Source organism: Glycine max, chromosome 14 (genome assembly GCF_000004515.6).
Source record: "Glycine max cultivar Williams 82 chromosome 14, Glycine_max_v4.0, whole genome shotgun sequence".
Classification (NCBI taxonomy): domain Eukaryota; kingdom Viridiplantae; phylum Streptophyta; class Magnoliopsida; order Fabales; family Fabaceae; genus Glycine; species Glycine max.
Window position 1 is genome coordinate 8,194,466 of NC_038250.2, and position 25,786 is coordinate 8,220,251.

The window sequence follows — 25,786 nt, forward strand, 5'->3', positions numbered from 1 at the left end:
ATAAAAAAAAATTAATCTATGATATTAACATGCGCTAAAACGTCTGCGTTAAATGTCTACCATGATGAACTATAGATTTTAATTCTTCCGGTCAAAAGATTTCAGCTGCTCAAGCTCGTAAAAAAAAACACAATCTTCCGGTAATAATGTTGTCAGAATAAATATATTTATACGATCTCTAATGATTCAGCATTTATTCACAAATCATCTGCAGACATTGAGCATACAAACGAAAGTTTATGATACACAGTTTAAATTTGGATTTGCAGTACTCAGCACTCTTGGTATAAAATTAAGCGGTCATAAAAATTGTCAGAACTATAACGAGAACCAAAAGATTTCTTTACATTTGAGGGCAAAATTCATAGATGTGCCCAGAGGCCAGAGAATTAACAATTAAATGTACTTAAATAAAGTCAGTATTCTCCAAAAGATGCAGGTGAAGTTCTTTATCTCATAACTGCAAAAAGGTTAGGAAAGAACAACTAGTTCTCAGCATCATCCCCGAGCTCCCCGTCTTCAAGTTCCTCATGCCCCCCAGTTTTCCTGGAACCATCCCAGTGGTCCCTCTTGTGTCTTCTATGCCGGTTTTCATTGTCTGATTCAGGAGAGTTTGCATGCTGCAAGATTATAGTCCCACATATTTCAGATGCCTATTCTGAAGCATAAAAGAATATAACTAAGACTTAAACTAAATAAAAATGGGAAATTTTCATTCATACCTTCCGAGACTTCTTGCGTTCACTGCCATGCCTTCGTGATTTTTTAGATTCTTCCTTCTCTTCCTTTTCAGAATCCACATCATCTATACTGCTCTGATGCCTTTTCCGATGTTTCCTTTCTTTATCCTTTTCTTTTTTCTTCTCCTCTTTGTAACCATGGCTGTCAGCCATGTCTTGATTATCACTATCTGTTTCATCCTTCTTATTACGTTCCTTAGACTTATCTTTTTCACGTTCTCTATCCTTTTCTTTTTTTTCCTTCTCCTTCCGTTTCTCTTCTCTTTCTTTCTCCTTTTTAGCCTGCAAACAATTATTTACAATTTTAAATGTTATTCCTAACGCAACACTGAACTACAAATAATAACGAATGTCAATGCAGTTCTCCACTAAGTTCAATTTGTTATAAGCGGAAAGGAAACAAAAATTTCACAAAAAGAAATTCACATGATTCTCTAAAACTGCAATCTTCTAAGCTTCTGATAAGTAGAAAATTGGTACAGAAAAACCAAGGGCAACCCAAGTACACAGGTGTAAAGAAATAAAGAATATAGTTGAAGATCAATGGTTAAATGGCATCTTTGTCTGGCCTAAAAGCCAATAGTTATAATGATAAACATAAAGAACAGAACTCAAACAATAAATCAGAATATATTTAATCTCATCTATTCATAAAGTGAAACAGTGAAACCACTATCTGTAGGGAAACTTTTATAAACATATCTACTAATTAAAACATGTAGCAGAAACTTCATGAAGCTTAAATTTGTCTAGTTCCAAAAGCAACCTGAAGATATTTTCAGGGAAATGAACCTAATGCAAGCTAGTAGCCATTATTGTTTGGGTCATGTACCGTTAGAACCAGGGGTGGGAATAGGCCAGACCTGCCTACAGGAGCCTACGACCTGGCCTACATAAAGTCTGGCCTGAACTGGTCTATTTAATTAAAAGGTTAGACTCAGACTTTTTTAAAAGCCTATTAAATTAAATAGACCAGGCTTAGACTTATTAAAAAGTCTGATAGGCCGGCCTATATATATATATTATTTTTTGGGTACCAATATATAATATTATTTTTTGGATACAATTAATTTTTTTTTAAAACTATCAGACTTTGATTACACATTACTGCTCCATAACTTCTATTCCTATAATCAAGGACTTTAATTACAATTTAGGTGTGAGTCATGTGCCCTTTTATATTTCTCATTATTCTGATTGACTTTTTTTTTTTTTTTTAACTTTCCTATTACGTTCCTACTCCATAAAATATTAAATATTTATTGTGAAGAAAGCTATCAGGCCAGGCCGAGCCAAAATAAAAGTCTTTGATAGGCTATAGGCCGGACTCAGGCCTCAAAGATTCATCGTAGGCTAGGCTCAAGCCTTTCAAAGCCTGGCCTGGCCTAGCCTATTCCCACCCCTAGTTAGAACCCAACCTAGTAAGGCAGGAACTGGAAAAGTGTACAGACATAGGAATATCTTAGATTATGTGTCAGTCAACTATGAAAACAGTTCTGTAAACTAATTGTAAGGGCTGTTAGCTTTTGCTAACAGCACCTATCTTAGAGTTTGTTAGATTCTGTTAGTTAGTTACAATCTGTTACAATAACAGAACAGAGGTCTATATATACCTCTTTTGTAACCTTCTGTAATTAACTTGGATAATCAATAAAACCCGCCTTTTTGTTCAACAAGTTTTCTCTTTCTTCTCTCTCTCAGTTTATTCAACATGGTATCTAGAGCCATTTTTTCAAATTCCTAGTTCCTTCGCAAGGTCCAGTGTTCTGTGTTCATGGCTTCCACTCCTTCCAGTTCAGTTCCTCAATCATTTCCCAATTTTGTGGCTGAAAAACTTGATGATTCCAACTATCTTCACTGGCGTCAACACGTTAAACCGATTATTAAGTCACACAGATTGCAACGTTTCGTGGTTAATCCGATTATTCCTCCTCGTTATCTCACGGAGGATGATCGTGTTGCTGATCGTATCAACCCTGATTATGAAGCCTGGGAGGTCCAAGATGAAATGCTCCTGGTATGGCTGCAATTAACTCTTTATAAATTAGTATTGTCGCGTGTTCTTGGTTCAGATCATTCCTATCAGGTTTGGGATAAAATTCATGAGCATTTTAGCCTTCACACGAAAACTCGAGCATGACAGCTCCACACTGCCATGAGAGCAGTTACTCTTGAACGGCAAAACAATTGAAGAGTACTTGAGAAAAATCAAAGGGTTTGTGGATGAACTTGCTGGTGTTGGTGTTCCTGTTCGTCACGAGGAATATGTTGACGCGCTACTTGAAGGACAGCCTCGGATTATGCGTCAGTGGTTTCTGTTATCGAAAACAAAAAGCAAACTCTGTCCATCGCAGAGATTGAAGCGTTACTCTACGAACATGAAACTCGACTCATGCGCTACAACAAAGAAGCACAAGTGTTGAACTCTGCTTCGATAAACTACACGCAAGGCTGTTTGTATCCAAATGCTTATAAAACTGGTGATTCTGGTGGTTCTTGCAGTGCATTTGGTCGAGTTCTCTTTTCTCCCTAAAAGCCTCTCCCTATTCACTAGACTTCTTTAAAACCATCTCCTAAAAGAGGACATGTTATTCAATATCTCACCTAAAATCAAAAATGCAAAAAATATAAGAGCCATTTCAATGACTAAACCAGATCATTACACAGTGCAAAGGCTTAGGAAACCAGATTGTCTCAGAAAAAACATCAAAACATGTATAGATGTTACTGTTATGAAACCAAAAACTGACAAATAAAATTATGAACCTTTTCCTCTTCACGCTTGCGATCCTTCTCTTTAGCTTTTTCCTTCAAGTATGTGATGTATTCCTCAAAAATTTCTCTACTATAGCTTTCGTCTCCAATTGACCTATAGGGCAGTACAGGATGGAAAAACATTCAAGCAAAAATTCTTCCATCATGGACACACTGCATGGAACAATTGCTCTAGGTAAATAAAACAAAAAATAATAAATATACCTGTACTCTTGAGTCTCCTCAAAAAGTGACTTGCAATCCTCCCATTTTGAGGAAGTTGTAATATCCTACAAAAATAAAAAATATGATGCTTAATATCAATTTATTTAGCCATACAATGTGAAAGATATATCAATACTGATAGAATCTTAGTTTACCTTGAATGTATATAACAGGTTAGTAAAGTCATCAGCAAGGCGTTGGCGCTTCTTGGCTTCTTTCTCCTCCTTCTCCTTAGCTCTCTCTAACAACTCTTCGAATATAAGCTACAAAAGAGAAGCAAAATACCGAAGTCTGATAATCCATGTTGCAAAGGCATAAACAACATTAAATAGGTCATCCGGTTAACAACTATTAAATAGAGATTTGATCCAACATGCACAAGTGACTCAATATTATTGAAGTTAATCAATATCATAAGGAGACAAATATAACAATTGTTAAAATGAGAAAATGAATCTTAAATTGAAGTTACAAACTCAACAGTGATATCTACAGATCTTATATTTTACAATAGATTTAATTCTCTCATAATCTCAATAAAATGCAAAAAAGCCTGGTGTAATTATATTCAAAATGAACAAAAAACAAGTTGAAGCTTATGTTACAGACAGTTATTTGAATAACTACTCCCATACATTACATAATTTATATTTTAAGAGCAAGAAATGAAATCAAATGAAACATTACAACTGAAATAAAGACATGGCTAATGAATTAAAGTCATTACCTTCAAATTGATCTCAGATATTGTTTGGCATGCAGCTCCTTCCAAGACAGCGACCTTAAACTCCTCAAATACTGATGTAGTCACTACAGTGATCTGCTTGGATGAGACGGGAGGCTTGGGTAAGCAGAGTTTGTCATCAAACACACTAGATAAAATGCAATGAAGATCTTTGTGATGCCTACCTTGCCTGACTTAACTGTATCTTTTATGAGCGTCTTGTCTTCATGATACTGTCAAAAAAAAAAAATCATGTTAAAAATTGATAATTCAGCAACAATCTCCACCAAAAAAAAGGGAACCACTATAATACTCCAGGATGATATTACTCAAAATAGATATCAAAATACTAAAATTTAGTACTTCATTACCTAAAATAAGGTAATCAAAGAAATATTCAATCATGACATTAAATTTAAAATATTAAAGCAATCTTATTTTCTTGGAGTTATTTTAAATCAATTGAACTCAACAAAAATATAACTCGACAGAAATTACTTTTTTCCAATCGCCATGCCCAAATCCTTGGAAAAAATCAACTAAACTAGTAGGAGGTAGTCAAAAGAGGGTTTCACCACGGATAGAGATGTTGCCTAGTGAAAGATTTCTTCGAATAACAGTAATCCAGCAGCCCAATAACATTAGACCATTGAAGGAGGTAAAGATTATGCCTTTGCTAACCTCATCTATAACAAACTCATCATCAACATTTGAAAGAAATTACTAGAAAGAAATTTGATCACCTGTTTTTCAAGATCCTCAGCAACATCCTCAAACAAATCTTTTGGAGTGGAACCAGAGGTATTTGACGCAACAGCTTGATATTGAGGTAAATCCCTAACCTACAAAGTAGAAAACACAACTTATTTCTCTTTCCATATTATTCCTGCTTTCATTGTAACCAATCCAAAGTTTTATTACCTTCAAGCAATATTCTCGCCATTGAGTTTTAGCAGTAAGAATTCCAGCAGAAACATGTTCTCCAAGCAACTTGCGAAATGCATCACGGTTTTTCCTTTCACCCCGACGAATTCGATCCTATATCATAGTCATAAGTGCAAATACACACAACAATATTGACTAAGTCATAACCAATAATCATACACTTTGGTTCTACCTTCTGTATTCTTTTTTGTTCCTCTTCTTCTTTCTCCAAGTCCCGAATATAGTCCTGCCAAAGTCAATCTCAGCTCATAGATCCATCATAAATGACCAACTAAAAGAAAATATACCTGGAAAACTAGCAAGCGGTCAATTTTTTCAAGTCGCAAGTATCTATCATCATCCTCTAACCGATCTTGGATTTTTCGCCAAGGGCTATTCACCTAAAATGAAATGCAAATAGTTAGGGAAAAGTTTCAAGGACAGCAACCATAATGACTTAAATGCACTTCATTTTTTTTTAAAAAAAATTACCTTCACATAGTCACAGGACTCCAGAAATTTTCTATATTCTGCTATATTCTGGCGGTGTTCCTCTGCAGCATTTTCCTTTTCCTAAATTTTGCACAGAAAGGATAACAGTAAGAATGTCATGAAATAAAATTTGACATACATCTATTACAAATTTTAGCTGCTCAAGATGAGTTAACGTGTCACCGACTCATTATATTTTATTCTAAATTCTCCCCACTGCCAGGTGCCAATTGCCTGCTGTGCATTCTTTGGAACGAATAGAACACAATATTTCAGATTAAGCAAACCATGAATCAGCATTATAAGCATACACCCTAGACTTCCGGGAATAGATGGATATCCACCCCAGATTTAAAAACAATCAACAGTGGAAGGCTCATCAACCCTCCCCTAAAATCTGTTCATAGTTCCAAATAGCAAGTTTAAACTAGAAAGAGGTAATATGATTCTTCTCCTTGCACTTAATTCAAACTTTGCTTATCAAAAAAACAAAAAGTTCACACTCTGACCACATAAATTAGAGGGGAAGACAAATTTCAAACAGAAGTTAGAGCTACAAACAACTTTCCAACACCCAACTCCAGAAAGAATGGTGTCAATCAAGCATTTCAGCATGCAATTTGGACTCCAAAACATTAAGGAAATTACATTCAGTATATCAGAGAGCATCTGCTTTTTTGCCATTTTGTTTAAGTTCTAATTTTATTTAGCCAATGGGCTTGGACTTCAGTGTATGAATGTCACTTATCAATGGTGTTTAAACTACTCTAGCTTTGTGAATGAGGCTTATATAATTTGAGGATGGAAATCTAGTTGAGCCAACAATGTTCAGTCATCGACTCGTTGTTCGCTTGATATAGTAGAAACACTTTTGGACATTTAATCATAGCTTTAAATAAACAAGTGCACTATTTGTTTGTAATGTTATCAAAGAAAAGTTTCCAACATATAACCACTTTTCAATAGTCAACAATGTACTTGATTTCAGATCAAAATAGCTATTATTTTCCCCATCTATAGCCACAATAATCTAGCATTTTAGTAATTGACAAAATTAAGATCCCTGTATTTCTAGCTGACAGTTATTCCACCAGATCTATCGAGCTATTGAGAGTGGTTGTATTAAAGATGTCAACAAAGGTGACAATAGTGAAAGTTTCATTTATAGTAATTAATAAAACTCTATTGATAAATCCCTACCACTATGTAAGGGGTGTATTACGATGAGATTTAGGAGAAGCAGGGGGAAATCATATAATAGAAGCCCTGGGCAGTGAGGACTAGTGAGGAAGGGAAAGAATAGGGCTTTGGATTGCAACAACCTAACTTACAGAGAAAGGGAAATGGAAAGCAAGGGAGAGTACAATATGCAGGAAGGCATTAAAGAGGAGGGAAAGGGATTCGAGTTTAGAGATTGAGGTATACAGAAATTAAACAAGGTTTTAGAAAGGACGGGATAGTCACCTCAAATAGTCTAGCTCTATTTATGAGATGTAACTACAATCCCTCTGTATCTTGAATCTATGTTCACTAGTGTAGAATGAATGAGTGAACAGAAAATAATAGTGATATTTCAGTTCTGATTATTAGTTTCTACCATCCATGTTTCCCTTCATTTTATTGCTAGTTTCTTCTCACATGAATTACATTAAGTAGTTCAACTTCAACCATAATGTTAATTACAATAATGATATATTTAATAAATTTAGTGTCCTGCAATGTAACAACCAGAAAAATAAAGCAACCACAATATTGCACACAAAGTCAGTTCCTGAGAAAAGGCAGTCAAATATCAGCCCACCTGCACTGAAAAGTCTACGAACAAATTACAAAAACCACAAGTCCCTTAAATTGCATTTTCTTACAAAAAATAATGGATCTAGAATAAGATGGAGAGATGCAAGCTGGAATGCTGGACTAAGTTAAGCATTTCAATATATATTTTACTCAAGCCAATTATACAATTCAACTCCTTCCCTTGATTGTATGAAGACATACACAAACCAAAATGTAAAATGCTACAATGTTACTAACATCCACTTACCTGCCACTAGGCTCACTACCCACCAAATAAAAACAAGATTCTTCCCAAAATTTACATGTAAAGAAAATCCACAAATCTAAACAAAAGGTTTATGAAGCTTTCTGGGGCACAGGATATACACTTAAATGGTATGTCATGATTGCAAAGGTTCATTAGCAAGCAGAATGTAACAAATTATCACCTTCCTCTCAAGTTCCACCATGTAGCTTTCAAATAAATCTTCTCGGTCCCTTGGTCTTTCAACAGCATTGAATCGTTCATCATTTTCAAACATACTAATAGCTTTGCTGATTACAGTAAACAATTAATTATAAATTTTAAGATGGATTATTTCAACTAAGGAGACCAACTAAAACAAATTGTTAACCAAACAAGAAGAGACATACCTCCACCTCATGGATGATGTAAGTTCCTTGCACTCCTGAAAAGATAATGTGAATAAAGACTTAACTAATAAAAGCACAAATTAATCAGGTATTCTAATTAACATACCTCCAACATCTTTGTGAATTCTTCACGGGCTCTTTTCTGCTTCATGCGCCTCTCTTCAGCCTCCAGCTTCTTCCTTTGGCCCAAATACTGAATGAAAGATTAAATTGATTCAATGTTACAAAGTCACACAGGATCATTAGAAAATGATACCCAATTAGAATTAGTTGATGCAAACATCAGTATCCACTTTAAGGTAAGCATACAATTTGCTCTGTGAGGCCTGTTTCTCACCTCATTAAAAGCCTGTTTTCGCTCACCAAGAGTTTTTAGTGCATTATATCTTTTGTCATTGATAATTTCTCTCATTGCCTGAATAACAATTAAAAAATAATAGTTAGCATTTCCAGCACACACACACACACACCACCAAAAAAACAGTAGAAAAAATTGAAGTTACATCATCTACCTGTTCCCATGTCCAATCAGACTGAACACTCACAGATTCCAAAAGCGCTTTAAATGCATTTTTTGCTTCCTAAAAGAGCAATTTAATGTGGCATTATATATAATGATACAAAAGGAAAAGAAACCTTCAAAGTGTTTTAATAAAGGAGAATTTCTATGACATGAATTCTTACCAGTTTATTTGCATATACCAAGGTTTCATCGTCATTGGTTTTCTCTTCAGGTGGAGTCACATTATTTTTTCCAACCACAGGCAATGGTCTTTTGGCTTCCTGAAAGAGTTGAAAGAAAAAATATGTAAATTAAATAAAGATTCATAATTGGATAACAAATTAATGAGTGTCTTTTTGGAGTTTCTATTCTCAATTGTGACTAGTGTTGTTAAATAGCAGCCATGGCGGAAAACAGATAGGCCGCCATATTATGGCAGTGGCATAGCAGGTTTCACATGGCGGGCCATGGCAGCTGCCTCACCTATGGCGACCATGGCTGTTGTGGTGTCTCGCAGAAAAAGGAGGAGAAATAAGTAAAAACAGAAGAAAAAAAGGTCGGGTCATGTGACCCGACCCAAACCCATGCCATGAAAACCCTTCAATTATTTTCATTTTCACTCGTGCTTCATTAAAGTCTATTAATCAAGCCTGTGAATGACCTTCCATTCCACCCCTCTAACACTTTCGAGGTTCAACAACTTCTCATCTTCGTCGCTGCAAAGACTGTTTTTAGTTTTTAAAACAAAGAAAACAGGCATGCACACCAAGCCTGTGCCTCACCACATGCAGCACCACTCTAGATGACACACATCCTCGAGCTAGGACCACAAAATAGGAGAATGAGAAAACGTCTGTCAGGTGTTTTTGCTTTTTAAAAAAACACTTGTTTTGGAAATATTTTCAATTAGATGAGGAATTGATAGCTGAGCAGCATAAAATTATTTTAGGAAACAATTTTAAAACAAACAAAAAATTGAGAAGGAAATCAAGCCAGCACTGAATACCATACAACTCTCAAGAGTCTAAGAATCTGTACAAGCAAATTAATGATAAAAAAGCTATCAATTATCAATTATAAAAATTACCTCGATATCTTGAAGAGAAGATCCATTTGCAGAAGCAAAATCTTGAGATGCTTGATTTTCAACACTGCAGGTAAATTTTCAATACACAAGTCAGTATTGAAAACTACGAGAGCAAAAAAAACCAATGAACGTGCAGAACATAGTTTTATACACGGGTGGCATTTTGGGTTGTTGAGGTGAATTCTCAGCTAGTCCAGAGCTTCCGGCAACTATTGTAGGTGCAGCACTCGTAGTTACCACAGTGCTTGGTTCTACCCCTGTGGTGCTTGGGGTAGCCATAGAATGGGAAACAGAGGTCCCAGATAATCCAGAAACCAACCGTTGAGAATCAGTTGCTGCAATTGGTGTGACAGAAGACGGGCTGGAAGCAAGCCCATTTGATGTCAAGGAAGTGTTCAAGCTAGCTGCATTAGCTGCTGTTGGTGTTGGTGTTTCTGTGGAGGAGACTACAGCATTGCATGTATCACTTGTTTCTGACTGCATTCCCTGGTTTGCAGCATTCTGTGCCTGCTCACGAGCCAACTGAATGGAAATATTGCAATTTGGGGTAAGAACACAAATGCTGATATGAAGAAAATTAAAAACAAATACAAATATAATCATTAATAACAAACCTTAAGTTCCTCTGGTATTGACCATGTTGATTGCTGAGTAACCTTGTTATAATAATACCTGCAAGAAGTCATACAGCCAAAACATAAAACATTACATGAATTATTACAAATTAATGACACAAAAAGGGTATATAGAAAAGGGTGCAATATATAATAGGAAAGAAAACGCACTTTCTTCCTTCGGAAGAAGTGAATTCCTTCCAAACAGTTGATGCATCAGCTCTCTGTCACATCCAGCAGAATTAGTGGGATTTGAAAATTCTAAAAGTATACCACCCAATAAAGATCATCATCATATCAAGGTTATACTAATAAACCACATGCTGCTGCAAGAAACTATAGGTAAGGAAGAACCAAATAAAGGAAAGAAGAAAACATCCCTGAAGATTTAATTGTTATATGATAATATTGCCACAGCTAACACAAATTACAAGAAATTATACAATAAAGAAGAATTTGTATGCTCCTATACATAAATATGTAACCATACCCCACTGCAATGTATAAGCCACCACAAGATTGTAAAAGGGGAAGGGGGTAAAGAAACAGAGAGATTAAGAGAGAAAAGGAAAGCAAGATAATATATATATATATATATATATATATATATATATATATATATATAGACACACACAATCACACCACCATATATCTTGTGTGTGTGTGTGTGAGAGTGTGCACGCGCACAAAAACAGCAAAGAAACTTACAAAAGAGACAATTGATATCACACATACACACCCCATAAGGACCATCCTACAAAATTGCTGAAGGAAGGGGATGTGAAGGGTGTTGCCGGCCAACCATCAATTAATGGTATTGCAGAACCACAACTATACACCAATCTCACATTTTATGTTTTAAAAAAAAAATAAGATTGTAAATAGCAAACTGTTGCCTGCCTTGAGAAAGTGCTACCCTGCCTTCACATTGACCATATAGAGCAGTTGTTAAAATTTCTCCTGACTTGCCATGATATCTACAAATCAGTGGAAGCACATGCACATAAAAGGACATTCGTGCCATAAACCTTCTATGATCATTGAAAACATTGTAGAAATGATCAACATCCATATAAGATACCAGTTTGATTGACTGCATTACGCTTTCCAAGAATGTCCAACAGATAATAAAAAGAAGCATTCACATGAACAGCAACAAATTATCAAAACAACTCACCTCTATAGGAGACATCAATTCTAAAGGTTTCTCCCAACTAGATTGCCTTGTCCTCTTGTTGTAATAATATCTGGTTAATTTGAGAAAACAAGAACTTTGATTATGATTCTAAAAAATGTGAATTATAAAAGCACAAAATAATTAGATTATTTTCACAAATAGTTAATAACAAATATATAAGATATTTAGTGCTTGCTGGCAAAGCTGAGTTAACCAATACCTTCTCCCATCAGCAGAAGTGTGCTCTTGCCAATCAGATAAGGATTGCTGGTTAGTAGCATTGATTACCTAAAATTTATCAGAGTAAACCACTGAGAATTGTAATAATATAAGCTCAAAATTGTCAGAAATCATAATATAACAGAAGAATATATTATTATTTATTAACAGAAAAAATGTAATTCATTGAATCACATTTAACGTAAGGCATTATCAAAAACTTCATGAGCTACTGAGATTCAATTAGCTACTCTCAAGGAATCTGCTTCAAATGATATCATAACAAAAAAAGTCACAATTCTTTTACAATAACATCCCATGACGGATACCCAGGCTCAGACACAGCAGAAAATGAAAGGCAAGCAGAGAATGCAAGTTCAGACAGACCACCCATTTGGAGAGTTTACTCCAGGCATGGGAAAAGAGAGCAATAACTGCCATGAGACAGTTACTGTTAGGAGTATGGCAGTTATTTATTATGAATCATTTTCAGAATGCAGAGTGCAATAACTGCCATGAGGCTGTTATTATTAGGAGTATGGAAATTATTTGGACAGTAACTTTCATAATGTAGAGTGCAACAACTGCTATGAGGCACTTATTGTTAAGAGAATATGGCAGCTTTTAGGGTGTTTTGTACAGTATAGAAGTTAGGAAATAGGGAGGCAGATATTAATGCATGTAATATTTTGATGTTTCAGGCAGAAAGTCTCCAGTATGACATGCTGTAGCCTGTAGGAGCTTTATGCTCTGGAATCTGGATGAGCCTTTACTAAATAAAATCAGTGTTGTAATTGTGGAATTCTACCATACCACCAAATTTATGCAACATAACTTAATATATTTCCTCATGTGTCTAATTAAAAGATTAATTACAAATAGGCAAATAGCATCTAATCCATCCGCTGTTATATTTGGACAATCAAGACTCTAGAGGAATGAAATAAGGAACACATTAGCAGATTTGCTTAACCTCCATAAAATCAAGGAACGTACAGAAACAATGCACTGAATAAAATATCTCTAACGCTTTTTTTTTCTTTAAAAGTGAGATACACAACGTAGGCAAGCGGAGAGCAGTCAACAATTTGGAACATGCGCGACACTTTTAGTTGGTGTGGGGCTGGAGCGGCAGGTGCGAGTGCCACCACATTTTGGAGCAAAATTGCAGTGGCCGCATGCGTAAGCAGCCTCGATTTCAATTTCTGGGTTATATCTTGTCCACACCTAAGCAAATCGAATTCGCCCCTGTTTTAACATTTCGTTTTCTTTCTCTTTTTTTCAGAGAACCTTTTTCGGTTTTTTTTTATTTTAATTTTTGCCCCTGTATTAATTCTGGTTGACATCCTTTCCATTTTCCCATTTAAGCCTTTTACCAAATTACCCCTATTAAGACTTTTGTTTTCCTACTTTAAGTTCCCCTGTTTTACGTGAACGTTCAGTAACATTTAAGCTTTTTACCAAATTGCCCCTATTAAGTCCTTTGTCTTCCCACAACAACTTCCCCTTTTTTACGTGAACATTCAGCACTTATCTGTTCCCCTTTTTAGCTTCCCACTTCTCAGTTTTTAACCATTCTTCTCAGCTCTTTTTGCAATTATATTCTCAATCTCTGAGACCTCTTATTTTTTACTATTTAATTGTGTATTTTTATATTTTTCAGCATTTATATGTGTAAGATATAAAATTATAAATTTTGTATATTGTTTTCTAGAATTTGCAATAGCAGCCATCCCACTATAGCGTTTTTGGGGGTGGCCACTCCACACCACTATCTAGGATTGACTGCTTAGCACACATCTATAGGGAGAAAACATAATATAATAATAACACTATGACAAGAGAATTAGCATCTTATTGGAAAGTATTGATGCCATTATCATACAAATAACAATTAAAATACAAAAAACAAAAAACAAAACATAAGAAAAGAGAACTCCACCATAGGAATTCCAAACAAGCTCTATTTACAGCCTGTATAAACAAAAGTATTTGAACTTTGAAGTGGAAATTTATAAATAATTAACATAAAATCAGTAATATGCATTAAAAAATAAGTATGGATAGAACACTTACCGCATCAGTCGATGTAGCACCAGATGATTGCACCCCAGCCGGCTGCACAGATGTAACAGCCACAGCACTCTGAGATGCAGAGGATGGCCAAGGTTGACCAGAAGGAGGAGCAAACATTTGAGGTGGATGCTGGTATTGAGCCAATGCATTTGCATTATCTTGCTGCTGACCATAAGATAGTGTGAACTGAAAATGTGTACAATGATGTTAGAGTGTAGAAGGTACTAAACAAGTCAAGAGAAATCTAGTAATCAACTACAACAGCAAAGCTCAAAAAACTAAGGCAGCTCATACATATGAAGAATGAGGAGCTGCTACTGAAACAGCCAAGCCAGGCATATGATTGCTTAAAGGGGGAACATTTTGCTGTGAATGTGGTGGAATGGATGTCAGTGGCCGGTTTGTCTGAATATATTGCATAGGTATAGCTTGTGATGAAGGAGCAGGATGACCAGGCTGCATTGGTCTCTGAGTCAACTGCTGCATTGGTTGAGAATACTGCAATTGCTGACCTTGAATGACAGGCATCCCCGCATTTGAAGAAGGAATAGCATGTCCTGCAGGCCCAAATTGTTGTGAATTCATTGGAACAAATGGTTGCCCTTGCTGAGCTTGAGTGACTGGCCGAAACTGCAGATGAAAGGTCATACGATATATTCTAATTCAACAGCAAGAAATTGTAGTTAATAACATGAAGAAGTAAAAAATCATTTGAATAAATGAGGATAACCAAAACAGAGGACCCAACAACCACACACACACAGACACATGGAGAGAGAGTTACACAGGAAAAAAAAACGAAAATTAAAAAGCATCATGTTCAGTGGAAAACCAGGACAGAGTTAATTAACTCAAAAAGGAAGCAAAAGAAGCCAAATATTAAGACACTGAATATCACCATTTAATATTCTCATAATCAAAGCAGGTATGTGTATGTTACTATACACAATCAAAGCAAGTTACTAGACAAATATTGCCTTGTAACAAGATTCTTGGTTAGTATTGAGAAAGAAATAAGTTACCTGCATGCTGGAGGGTTGAGAATTATTGGCCATTTAACACAAACAGTTCCTGAAAATTATAAATGGATGCATCAGTCAGTGGCACAAAAAAACAATTGCATCTTGATGACTTATTACATTGCTAAATTATAATGTATTTGTAATTCATGGTAAAAAAAAAAAAAGTTTGTACACAAAATGAATATTTTGAGACAGCATAGCATTTTACAGAGTTATACCTTCGCTTCCTAGTTCCATAAAGAGCAGATGGTCATTAGGGTAAAAAAATAATATATGTATACACATACTGAAAATTGTTCATAGTTGCTAGCATTCTAAGTATTTACTATATCAATAAAAGAGAAAAGAAAAAAGGATGACTGAAGGCAGCCATTACAGAAAACAGAATTAGTTATTCATATTTTTGGGCTCATTTTACCCTTCAACCTCTACTCATGCACTATAACTGCACACTCTCCAGTATCAGTTTCCGTTGTGTAATAGTGCTATGCTATAAACTAATTGCTCTCATTCTCCTTATCTTACAAAAAAAAAACTAAAAAATGTGGACCGACATTTGCGGAATATAAGGTAGGTTGAATGGTTAAGGGAGAAGGGAAGAGAAGAAAAGTCGCAAGTTTGATCCCCTCTACTAACAAAACTAACATTCTAACAAACTAACATTTGCCACAGAATAAAAAAGTACGACATCTTACTGCATGTAATAATAATGACAACAGCAAACAAAATAACAAGTGCACAACCACTGTTAAAGTATATCGACGGGAACGTTGCAGCATGCAAAAGCATATCAAATTCCCATCAACTGACCCTGGAATTTTATAAAAACAAACCTCAATTTTTTTTAGGGTCCCTAACTAACCACTTCGCACAGCTTAATCACGCTGGGCAATTTGTTTTGTATCTTCAATCTATCAAATCCTAATCGAAAACAGCGAACAGATATAATTCATTTAAAGGGAAAGGAGAGAGAGAGGGAGAGAGAGAGAATTAGAAATACATCACATAAGTTCTTCAATTCCTGGATTTTCCAATTCCACGAGAAACTTAACCTAAGCAAGCCGTTGCAAACCTAAATACATTAATTTCACCTAATGAATCAATTTTGCGGGCAATTAGAGAATTCACGATAAATTGGGATGAACAACTTACTGTGGCGCGGAGAGGAAGCAGAGGTGGAAGAAGTTATTGGTCGCTGAATTGACAGAAATTTCGTTGGTTGTGATTTCTAATCGAAACCCAGCGTGATAGGGTTTAAGAGGGCTTGCAGCAGCACATGACACAAAACAAACCCGGAAAAGAACCACGGCATAGAGTAAAACAAATTGGGAAAGACGAATGCCATGATAATTAATTTTATTCTTTAATGTGTCATTTGGTCTCTAAAGAGTGTAAAAAATATTATAGATATATTATGCCTTAACTGTTAACTTTAATTAGTTCATACAGTTAATAAAATAGCCTATATGTTACTCATGGTCGAGTGGATTGTTATTGACATAACTGTGAATGGGAGTGAATTATCAGTTTAGGAACATATTTATCTTAATATATTTTTTATTTCTTTTCTTCTTCCCATCGGTTGACAAATACGTATCTAAAAGATGAAAATATAAAATTTAATCTTGAAAATATAAAAAAATACAACAAATATATCCAAACGTTAATAATAGATTATGACTAATTATTATTATTATTATTATGTATTTGTAATTTATTGTTCCTATTCATTTAGTACTTATGTAATATATTTTTTAAATTATTTTTTAATATATATATATATATATATATATATATATATATTATTTTAATTTTTTTGTCAAACCTTAATATTTGTTGTTAAAAAAACTTTGTTATATCTTATAATTTTATCAAATTTCTACTAAATTTCTCACTTTTAATCTTTCAAATTATTTCATATCTCAATTCCAACTTAAAGTACCCTTATATTTAGATTGAAACTAATATGTCCAGAGTTTTGAGTAAAAAAAAAAACACAATCGGACACAGGACCCTATTTATTTATTTATTTTTTTAAAAAAAATTAATCAACCATTTAAAAAAAAAAGTCTCACAAGATTTAAACCGGATAAAGTTAAAGTAGAATTATAAGTTTTTTTCCTTAATCAATAAAATATAGGTTTTCTTTCGTAAATATTTTCTCTCTCCTACTTTTTTTCAATCTACACTACTTTAGAATTTAATTTCCAATATACACTACTTGCAACTTTCTCTCTCCTTTTTGTTTTTTTTTTATTAAAAATATTATAAAATATAAATATTATATTATATAATTTTTTAATTGGTTTTAAAATTAATTATTTAATAAATTAAATTTTATAATTTTTTATTTTTTAAGGAAAAAATATACAAATAAAGAAAAATAAAAAAAATTAGATAAAATTATAGTACAATTTTTTAGTTACTTTGTATGTACTTTTGTAGTTAAATTTATGTGCTATTGATATTTTTTTTATTATGCTCATTAATTAAAAAAAATAGTAAAATTAGTTAGTAGTATTAAAATAAACTAAAAAACATAGTAGAAAAATAATTGATACATCTATGTTATACAATAGACATAAAATTTCAAAGAGTAATAAATGCTATATTGAAAATATCTTTAAAAATATTTATTGAAAATATCTTTAAAAATATTTATTTAGCAGTTAGTTTTTACTTAAGTGATAAGAATTGATATTTTTATTATTTATCACTTGCAGATATGAAAAGAAAAGATTAAAATATCCAAAAGATACTGATAACGGTTAAATATGAGCTATTTTTATAATAAAAATATATTGAAAATATCTTTAAAGATATTTAATTAGTAATTATTTTTTGCTGCCACCTGAATTATTGTGACAAGGATATGAACGAGATCAGTGGGGTCCTAACCTAAGTAGAAAGAGGGCAGCAAAGGGTCGTCCCGTCTCAACTCGCATTCATACTAGAAACAATTATCTTAACATATCTTCATCTCAAGTTTTTGTTTAGCCAAGTGTAATTGTTCAAGTATTTTATTGATAATGCAATATAATGTTCTTCTATAAATAAATTCTTAAACAAAAAGTCTTTTCGTTTTTAATTAAATCTAATGACATAAACAAACTAATTATATTTAGTAATATAATTATATTAGAAAATTCATATTTTAAATAAAAATATTCACCTAAAAAATACGTTTAAGTAAATTAAATAATAAAACAAAAATAATTATATTTAATAATATCATTTTCTTTAAAAAAATTAAAAAAAATTAAAAATTTAATTTAATAAATAAGTAATTTTAAAACCAATTAAAAAATGATATAATATAATATTTATATTTTATAATATTTTAAATTAGAAAAAACAAGAAGGAGAGAGAAAGTCCCAAGTAGTGTATATTGGGAATTAAATTGCAAAGTAATATAGATTGAGAAAAAGTAGGAGAGAGAATGTGTATTTACGAAAAAAAAAACCATAAAACGTATATATATATATACCTCAAATATCCTTATGTGATTCCACTCGAGAAACACTTATTATACATAATATGAATGAAATGAAAATTGTTATTAACAAATAAAGAAATCAAATAAATTTTTAAAAAAAATCAATAATGCTCAAACTAATACAGAGGTTAACTTCAAAACAAAAAATAAAATAAAATTAATACAATGGTTTATTCTTTGTCTTTGGAACGTAGAGTTGTATCTCTCACTAATTTAGGGGCTGCAGCAACCTTCCATTCCATTTTGACATACTATGACATAATGAGTAATAAAGATTAATAATTAATTGAAGAAACAAAAAATTTCAAGAAATAAAAGACTTTCATTTTTTTAAATGGTAACTCAATTTTTTTATATCATAAAACTAAAGAAATTTATTTTATTTTGGAAAATAAGTAGTTATATTGATTAATTAAAAAACTGATTAACAATTTGATAGATGGATAAAATAGATAGATAATCAAAGTATAAAAGTTTAAATCTCAAGTTGTATTTTACTATTTTCTTAATCCTTTTTTTTCATAACTTCTCTCCTATACAATTCATTATTAACATTTGTATATATTTATCGCATTTTTTATACTTTCGGGAACTAAATTTTGTATTTTCATATTTCAGGGACACATTTGTCAACAGAATGGGAAGACAAAAAGTCAACAAAATATTATGACAAATATACCTCTATGCTGACAATCATTTCAGTGACAAATTTGTCTCTTTGTGCCATGTAGGCTATTTTATTAACGGTGATGAACGGAAGTTAACGATCGGATATATTTGTCGTACTTTTTACACTTTCAGGAAATAAATTTTGTATTTTCATATTTCAGGGACACATTTGTCAATGAATTACACATTGAGAGACAAAAGTGACTATTTACCCAATAATTACTAATTAATTAATTAATATTTAATTATTTGCATTCGATGTCATTGCTTCTATTTGATTTGGATTTGAATCCCAGTCTCGTGAGTGAGGATACTTGGGCCAGTGGGTTCTACTATTCACACCTACGTTTTACTATTTAGATCAAATTTCCATGAAAAGACCAAAATAATCGTTTTCCTCATCAATACTAATATTAAATCTGTTCAGCCACTATTTCAACAAACACGTGTCAGCATTGCATGTATTTGAGCCACTACACTTTCTCTCTCTTTGCCTGTTGGTTTTTCTGCGGGAATTGTTGAGTAGCCGTAACTTTTTTGCTTTGCTTGTTGTGCAAAGCACGAGACCCATTGGTCTAGTTTAGACCTAAACACTCTCAAAACAAACACTCCACTCTTACTTTTCTTCCTCTCTGTTAGGGTTTACCGTGTTCAAAAAGGTTTAAATGGATTGAATTGCATGATAACGGATTTGGAAAAATACTTAACTCGAATTCAACTGAACTGGACCAGAAAATAGTTCATCCAAACTAAACTCGTTATTTTAGTTTGACGAATTATTTTCTCAAATTCAAATTGAACTAAATTTTGATTTGAATCAATTTTTTCACTATCATTATAAGTAGAAGAAATTCTACTCCTTTTATAAAAATAGTTCAGTTTTTCTAGTTCAATTGAACTCAAAGTAAATTAGTTTAGCTCTTTATAAAATTAGTCCAAATCAATTTGATTCAATTCTTAACATTTCATATTGGTTCTTTTTTTTAAACACCTCATAAACCTTGTGTCTGTCATTGTTGAATGCAGAGCTAACCAAGTAAACTTGTAGGAAAAGCTTAGAAAGAAAAAGGGAAGCAAAGAATGGAGTTCTATGTATTGAAAGATTAAATCTCAAAGTTACATCTTGATTTGTACAACTGGTTATATATACACATATACAACAACTAACTCTCAACTAACTATTAGTTTCAACCAACTAAACTAACTTCTAACTAACTAACAACTAAACTAACTTAACTTCCAACTAACTAACTAATACTAAGAGCCCCCCTCAAACTAGGAGTGGATATAAGACATTCCTAGTTTGGAATGCAGAAATTTAAAAGCACCAAGCATTGGAGCTTTAGTGTAAACATCAACTAATTCATTTGTAGAAGGAATGAGAAGCAACTTCACAAGACCCCTTAACACCTTCTCTCAAACTATGTGGCAATCAATCTCAATATGTTTTATTCTTTCATGAAATATTGGATTCGAAGCTATGTGAAAAGCAGATTTGTTGTCACAATACAGAGTGGCAGGTTTTTGAAAGTCTACTCTAAATTCTACTAGCAGATAGGTAAGCCATTGTATTTCACAAATGGCGCTGGCTAGTGCCCTGTATTCAGCTTCTGATGAGCTTCTAGATACAATGGCTTGTTTCTTGGATTTCCATGAAATCAATGAGTCACCAATGTACATAGCATAACCAATGATAGACCTTCTCATGTCAATGCAACCAGCCCAGTCAGAATCACTAAACTCCTTTAAATGTATTTTACTTGCAATAGAAAGGAAAATCCCTGCTCCTGGGGATCCCTTGATATACCTAAGAATTTGAACAACAGCTTGTTGATGAGCTGAGGTGGGAGTAGCAACAAATTGGCTTAGATGTTGCAACACATAAGTGATATCTGGCCTTGTATTGGTCAAGTAGATCAACCTTCCAATTAACCTTCTAAAAGAGGAAGCATCTTCCAATGAAAGAGGAGTCCTTGATTGTTGGTGCAGCTTAGTAGCATAATCTGATGGAGCAGATACTGGTTTAGATCCAAGCATACCAGCATCACTAAGAATGTCTAAGGCATACTTCCTTTGACAAAGATTGATACCAGTAGGTTTTCTAGCTACTTCAAAACCTAAGAAGTATCTCAAGTCACCTAAATCTTTTATCTTAAAAGCATTGTTGAACAACTGTGTAATAGCTTGTATTTCAATCAAATCATTTTCTGACAAAACAATATCATCCACATAAACTAACAAAGCAGTGACAGTATTGAATCCATGCTTGAGAAACAAAGAATGATCTGAAGCACACTGCTTGTACCCATGAGAGTTCAAAAAGGAAGAGAACCTGGTATACCACTGCTTGCTGGCTTGTTTCAGTCCATATAGGGACCTTTGCAACTTACAAACTTTCTCAGGCTTGGTTACTTACATACCTTGAGGAAGCATCATGTACACCTCTTCATTTAAATCACCATGCAAGAAAGCATTATTCATATCTAATTGCTTGAGATACCATTTATTGATAGCAGCTAAGGCCAATAGAAGTCTCACTGTGGTTAGCTTGGCAACTGGAGAAAAGGTGTCTAGGTAATCTTGCCCTTCCACTTGAGTGTAGCCCTTGGCCACTAACTTAGCCTTATGTCTCTCCATTGACCCATCTGATATGTGCTTGATTTTATACACCCACTTACAACCAATAACATTCTTATGTTGAGGCATATCAGTTAAAATCTAAGTATCATTAAGTTCTAAAGCCTTAATCTTTGCATTCATTGCCTCTACCCATACAAGATCCTCAGAAGCTTCATTATATGACTGAGGTTCAAGACTTTGTGTAATGGATAAAACAATATTGTGATAAGAAGGAGAAAATTTTCTATATGAAAGAACAAAATTAAGAGGATAAAGACAAGTACCTGCAAAATAACTAGCTACAGTTGAATATGGGTATGAAACATGGAAGTCCTTATACTTACTTGGTTTGTGTGTCTGTCTCAGAGATATTCTGGTTGTATTAAAGGACTGCTCTAAAGTTAAGGGATCAAAATCAGCATTATTTGGTACGGGCATGATATGATCAACTGGTAATTCTAATGAGACACCATTAGGTTGATTGATGGCATGAGAAGAAGGAATAGGAAGGATAGTAACAACATCAGGTTTGTCTTGACCAATGGAAGGAAAACAATCCTCATAGAAGATCACATTCCTAGAGACAGATATGGCCTTGGTTTTAAGAGCAAACATAATGAATCCTTTGGTGTTTGGTTTAAAACCCAAAAATACAAAAGTAGCAGTCCTAGGATCTAGTTTCTTTCTATTAGTTGTTAGAGTACTAGAAAAACATAAACACCCAAATACTCTTAAAGACTCAATATCATAGATTTTTCCATGTGACTTTTTCATAGGGAGTATGATTATTAAGAAAGGGAGAGGGCATGCAATTGATAAGAATAGTAGAGTGAATCAATGTATATGACCATAATACAATTAGGAGATTTGATTGAAATAACAAAGATCGAGTCACATTGAGCAAATGTTGACGTTTTCTTTCAACAATGCTGTTTTGTTGGGGTGTTTCAACACAAATAGTTTGATGCACAATACCAGTATCATCATAAAATTGTCTCATGATAAAATTTTCTCCATTATCTGACTTAATCACTTTTACTTTTGTCTCAAACTGCCTTTCAACATTGGCAACAAAATTCTTTAGATGAGATTGTGTCTCAACTTTTGACTGCATGAGAAAAACCCAAACAAACCTTGAGTAATCATCTATTATAGTAAGGAAATACTTGTAACCATTTAATGAAGTTACATTGCAAGGACCCCAGATATCAACATGTATAAGAGCAAAAGCACAAAAAGAATGTGATTCACTAATAGGAAATGATAATCTTTTCTGCTTTGAATAATGACAGGTTTCACACACAAATTGCTTATCTGATTTAAGAATAGGATAAAATTGTTTTAATAACTACAATCTTTCTAAAGATGGATGACCAAGTCTACAGTGCCATAGATATATAGGTATTCTATTACATGAAAAGGCAGAAAAATTGGAAATGCTAGAACTAGCAAAATCAGACTTGTACTTATACTTGATAGGAATCATCTTGAGTTTGTAGAGTCCTTCCACCATCTCAACTGTATCAATCTTCTACTGGTTCATATCCTGGATAAAACATTTATCATTCATAAATGATAGTTTGTAGGGTAAAGAGGAAACCAATTTAGATACTGAAATCAAATTATATTGAAAGCTAGGAATGTATAAAACTTCCTCCAAGTATAAAAATTGAGTAATCTGGATTCTGCCTGCAAGGGTTGCAGTAACTGTATGGCCATTAAGAAGCCTAACCATTATAGGTTTTATTTTCTTGCATAAAGAAAACAAATGTGGGAAGGCTGTGACATGATCTGTGGCTCCATATGTTGGGTTACAAATGTGAGGTGAAGTCCTACATCGGATAGAAGTGGAAAGGTTGAGCACTATATAAGTGAGAAGAAGACCCATAAACCTGAGCCTTAAGGTTTTGGGTTAGAGTGTGGTGTCAGGTCTCCTTATGTGGTAGCTCGTGATCCACAGGTGTACCCCTTGAATCTTCCCAACAATTGGTATCAGAGCCAATGGTTCGACTTGGTGACTGGCTCAGACGAGTAAGATGGCGGTGCAGGGTGCCCCGCAGATGGAGCAGCGGTGCAAGTATCGCAGGTGGCCAGAATGGCTATACTCGTGGATGATAAAAAAATTCCGCTAGAGGGGGAGACTACCATGTGGAAGAGACTCACACTTGAGGGGGAGATGTGTTGGGTTACAAGTGTGAGGTGAAGTCCCACATCGGGTAGAAGTGGAAAGGTTGAGCACCATATAAGTGAGGAGAAAACCCATAAACCTAAGCCTTAAGGTTTTGGGTTAGAGTGTGGTGTCAGGTCTCATTATGTGGTGGCTCATGGTCCATAAGTGTACCCCTTGATTCTCCCCATCACCAGAATCAAGGATCCACTCATCTTGGCTAGTCTTGTTAACACTACAAGTAACAAATAATATACTACCTTTGTTAGTAACTGTACCAATCTGATTTATTTGTGAATTGCTTCGAGTATCTTGACTTTAAGTCCTTCCAAATGTCTCTAGCATTATCCATCCTCAAGATACTCTGCCTTGTCGAGGGTGAAACTGAGTGGACAAGCCAAGAAACCACCATATTGTTGCATCTCCTCCAAGCAGTAAACTTGCAAGAAAAGCTTAGAAAGAAAAAGGGAAGCAATGAATGGAGTTCTATGTATTGAAAGATTAATTCTCAAAGTTACATCTTGATTTGTACAAATGATTATATATACACATATACAACAACTAACTTCCAACTAACTATTAGTTTCAACCAACTAAACTAACTTCTAACTAACTAACAACTAAACTAACTTAACTTCCAACTAACTAACTAACACTAAGAACGCCTCTACTCTTCATCGCACCCCCTCCCTTTAACTGAAAAACTCCACCCTCTCTCTATCGTATCCATTTCCTCTCTTCCTTTTTCAATTTTGTTTTCCCTTCTTTTGGTTGAGCTCGCATCTCCTTTCCATCCACATTTTCAATTGAGTTATGCGTCTCCCTGAGTTTGAGGTGAGTTGTAGAACTCACTTTTTTTTTCAATTGAAGATCTGATTGAAATTTGTTTTTCTGAGTATGATACTCAACGAAAATAAGTTTATGTTGCCTACCCAAAAATGACATACAACGAAAATTTATTTCTATTGTGTATGAATCCTGCAAAATATATTTATGCATAATTTGAGGGATTATTTAAGCATTGTAAGAATTGAAAATGGACCTAAGTTGAAGTATACATCTAGGATGCACCAAAACGGGGACGGGGACATATATAGGTATGGGGGACAGGGACGAGAAACGATAAATCTAAAAATTCCAAGATACAGATACGGCTATAAAACGACAAAATTTCTCGTATTGTTATTGAAAATTCTAATTAAAAATTGTTCATTTATTTGCTTTTTAAAAAAAAAAGGAAATTTCATTTATTTGCTATTAATTAAATAAAAAATTATTTGTTAACATCTATTTTAAAATTTGAAACCTATTTTATTAAACTCATTAAATTATCTACCCTTTTTTTATCATAAATATAATAATAGTTGTAATATAGTTTCTTAATACTTATTTAAAGAATGAGATAAAAGACCATATTATTTACATATATAGAATTAAATAAGCAAGACATATTTATGTCTTTTCTATCACAATCACAAGTAATGCTTGAGTTTGTGACCACCCTCTCAATAACCAACAACACACAACATTCTTTTATTAATGTCATTTTTAAGTCACATAATATCTATAACTATTGTAACAACACACATGAGCATCATTTAGCATAAAAAAACTACTAGGAGCATCATAAATTACACATGGATAAAAGCACTTTTAAGGACCTAGTCGAATTCAATCTTGAAACGGGCTCATTAACAACCAACCTAGCCCACTCATTTTTCCTTTCCCGTCCATGTTCCCATGCAATACCGAAAATGGGAAACACCACCTAGTAGGCGTCCCCATGCTTCATAGGCAGGGGAAGTCAATAGAGCAAAGTGAGCATGTAAATAAGTTAGATAACATAAA

At 33.7% G+C, this 25,786-nt stretch overlaps 1 protein-coding gene across 4 annotated transcripts; it reads right to left on the minus strand.

The window, feature by feature from the left end:
- Positions 1 to 256: 256 nt before the first annotated feature.
- Positions 257 to 16,367, minus strand: LOC100806019 (pre-mRNA-processing protein 40A). 4 transcript variants are annotated; one of them, XM_014773149.3, is made up of 29 exons: positions 16,139 to 16,367; positions 15,987 to 16,058; positions 14,987 to 15,035; positions 14,259 to 14,594; positions 13,965 to 14,150; positions 11,890 to 11,957; positions 11,670 to 11,739; positions 10,664 to 10,716; positions 10,493 to 10,550; positions 10,030 to 10,400; positions 9,879 to 9,942; positions 8,974 to 9,072; positions 8,802 to 8,870; positions 8,627 to 8,704; positions 8,396 to 8,482; positions 8,290 to 8,324; positions 8,085 to 8,190; positions 5,860 to 5,940; positions 5,676 to 5,768; positions 5,561 to 5,614; positions 5,365 to 5,481; positions 5,187 to 5,285; positions 4,629 to 4,676; positions 4,447 to 4,539; positions 3,875 to 3,982; positions 3,720 to 3,784; positions 3,507 to 3,609; positions 723 to 1,022; positions 257 to 620 (listed from the first exon to the last, which is right to left on the minus strand). In XM_014773149.3, the coding sequence occupies exons 3-29, from the start codon at positions 15,017 to 15,019 to the stop codon at positions 486 to 488; spliced, it is 3,009 nt and encodes a 1,002-aa protein (XP_014628635.1). In that variant the 5' UTR covers positions 15,020 to 15,035; positions 15,987 to 16,058; positions 16,139 to 16,367; the 3' UTR covers positions 257 to 485. The 4 variants fall into 4 exon arrangements, with proteins under 4 accessions (XP_014628635.1, XP_014628639.1, XP_014628636.1 ...); XM_014773153.3 differs by having other exon boundaries at positions 14,259 to 14,622; positions 16,139 to 16,327; XM_014773150.3 differs by having other exon boundaries at positions 15,987 to 16,038; positions 16,139 to 16,326.
- Between the last annotated feature and the right edge of the window lie 9,419 nt (positions 16,368 to 25,786).

Bases quoted from the DNA above. Each gene is read 5' to 3' on its own strand.
- LOC100806019 (XM_014773149.3), bottom strand. From the start codon at position 15,019: ATGGCCAATAATTCTCAACCCTCCAGCATGCAG. The intron at 11,958-13,964 runs GTAAGTGTTCTA...GATAAATTTTAG, and splicing joins GTGCTACATCGACTGATGCG to GTAATCAATGCTACTAACCA. The intron at 10,551-10,663 runs GTGCGTTTTCTT...GACTTCTTGCAG, and splicing joins ACTTCTTCCGAAGGAAGAAA to GTATTATTATAACAAGGTTA.